This window comes from Eimeria mitis, genomic scaffold (genome assembly GCF_000499745.2).
Source record: "Eimeria mitis Houghton genomic scaffold, Emh_scaff387, whole genome shotgun sequence".
Lineage (NCBI taxonomy): Eukaryota > Apicomplexa > Conoidasida > Eucoccidiorida > Eimeriidae > Eimeria > Eimeria mitis.
In genome coordinates this window covers 14660-15742 of record NW_013572204.1, presented here as the reverse complement: position 1 = coordinate 15742, position 1083 = coordinate 14660, and the positions used below count along the sequence as shown (strand labels likewise).

General features: G+C 47.7%; 1 protein-coding gene across 1 annotated transcript in view; it reads left to right on the top strand.

Annotated features, from left to right (window-relative positions):
• Window positions 1-299: 299 nt before the first annotated feature.
• EMH_0010470 (uncharacterized protein) overlaps window positions 300-1083 on the top strand; it is a gene marked incomplete at both ends in the record, with an annotated part of 5410 nt that continues 4626 nt past the window's right edge. The window contains one exon of the mRNA XM_013498964.1: window positions 300-960. Coding sequence (XP_013354418.1) covers window positions 300-960 — 661 coding nt within the window. The remainder of the gene's footprint in view (window positions 961-1083) is intronic.

Genomic DNA, 1083 nt, shown 5'->3' with positions numbered 1-1083 from the left:
TACCCTCTGTCTCCTCTGTGTATAGATCGTGGGGGCCCCCTGGGGCCCCCAAGAGAGATGAGAGAGAAGAGGGAGAGGAGCTATCTTTTTGTTTGTTTGTATTTGCATATATTTATAAATTTTCTTCGGGGTTGGTGGGGTTGTTGTTATCTGTGTGTAGTACAGAGGTGGTGAGGAGCATAGTAAGCATTCGTATGTGTGTATGTATATCTATAGTTTTTGTATTGGGGTGTCTCCTTTGTTTTTTTTGTCTCCTTTTTAATCATCTTTATAATTACTATGAACCTAAACTACAAAGAATGATATGCCGCATTGGCTGTGCCCTTTTGTTTCTGTCTCTCTTCTCTGCTGCTGCCTGTCTCTCTGTTTTGTTTGAGCTCACAAACAACCAACAAGCGCAGCAGCTCCAGCTGTCTCCTCACCACAATACAGCAGCAGCAGACACTGCAGCAGCAGCAGCAGCAGCAGCAGCAGCAGCAGCGGTGTTGCAGCCTCTGAGCGGTACCCTCTTCTCTAACGAAAAGGAAGAGACGAGAGGGGGGGCCCCACCCAGGTATTGGGGGGCCCCCTTAAGGGAGCTGATCAGTGTAGAGGAAGAGGAGACACTAGCTTTCTCAGCAGCAGCAGCAGCAGCAGCAGATGCTGCTGCTGCTGCTGCTGCTGCTGCAGCTGCTGCAGCTGCAGCTTCTGCTTCAGGAGACACTCTAAAAGTGTCTCCTTCTGCGCTGTCTCCTCAGTCTGTGACAAAAGACAACGGGCCCCCCAATCCCCCAGCAGCAACAGCAGCAGCAGCAGCAACACCAGCAGCAGCAGCAGCAGCAGCAGCAGCAGCATACGAGAGAAGGGGGCCCCCTCGTGACCCCTACTACGTGCAGCAGCAGCTGTTTCTTGAGTTAGGAAAGCAGCTGGCGCAGAGCACAGCTCTCTATTCTTTTTCTTCTCTTATGATTAACACATGCGGTGGGGTATTATATTTTTGTTTTATTTATTTTTTATTTATTTATTTATTTATTTGTTTATTTATTTATTTGTTTGTCTGTCTCCTTTCTTTCTGTCTCTTTGTATCTCTTTCTCTTTCTCTGT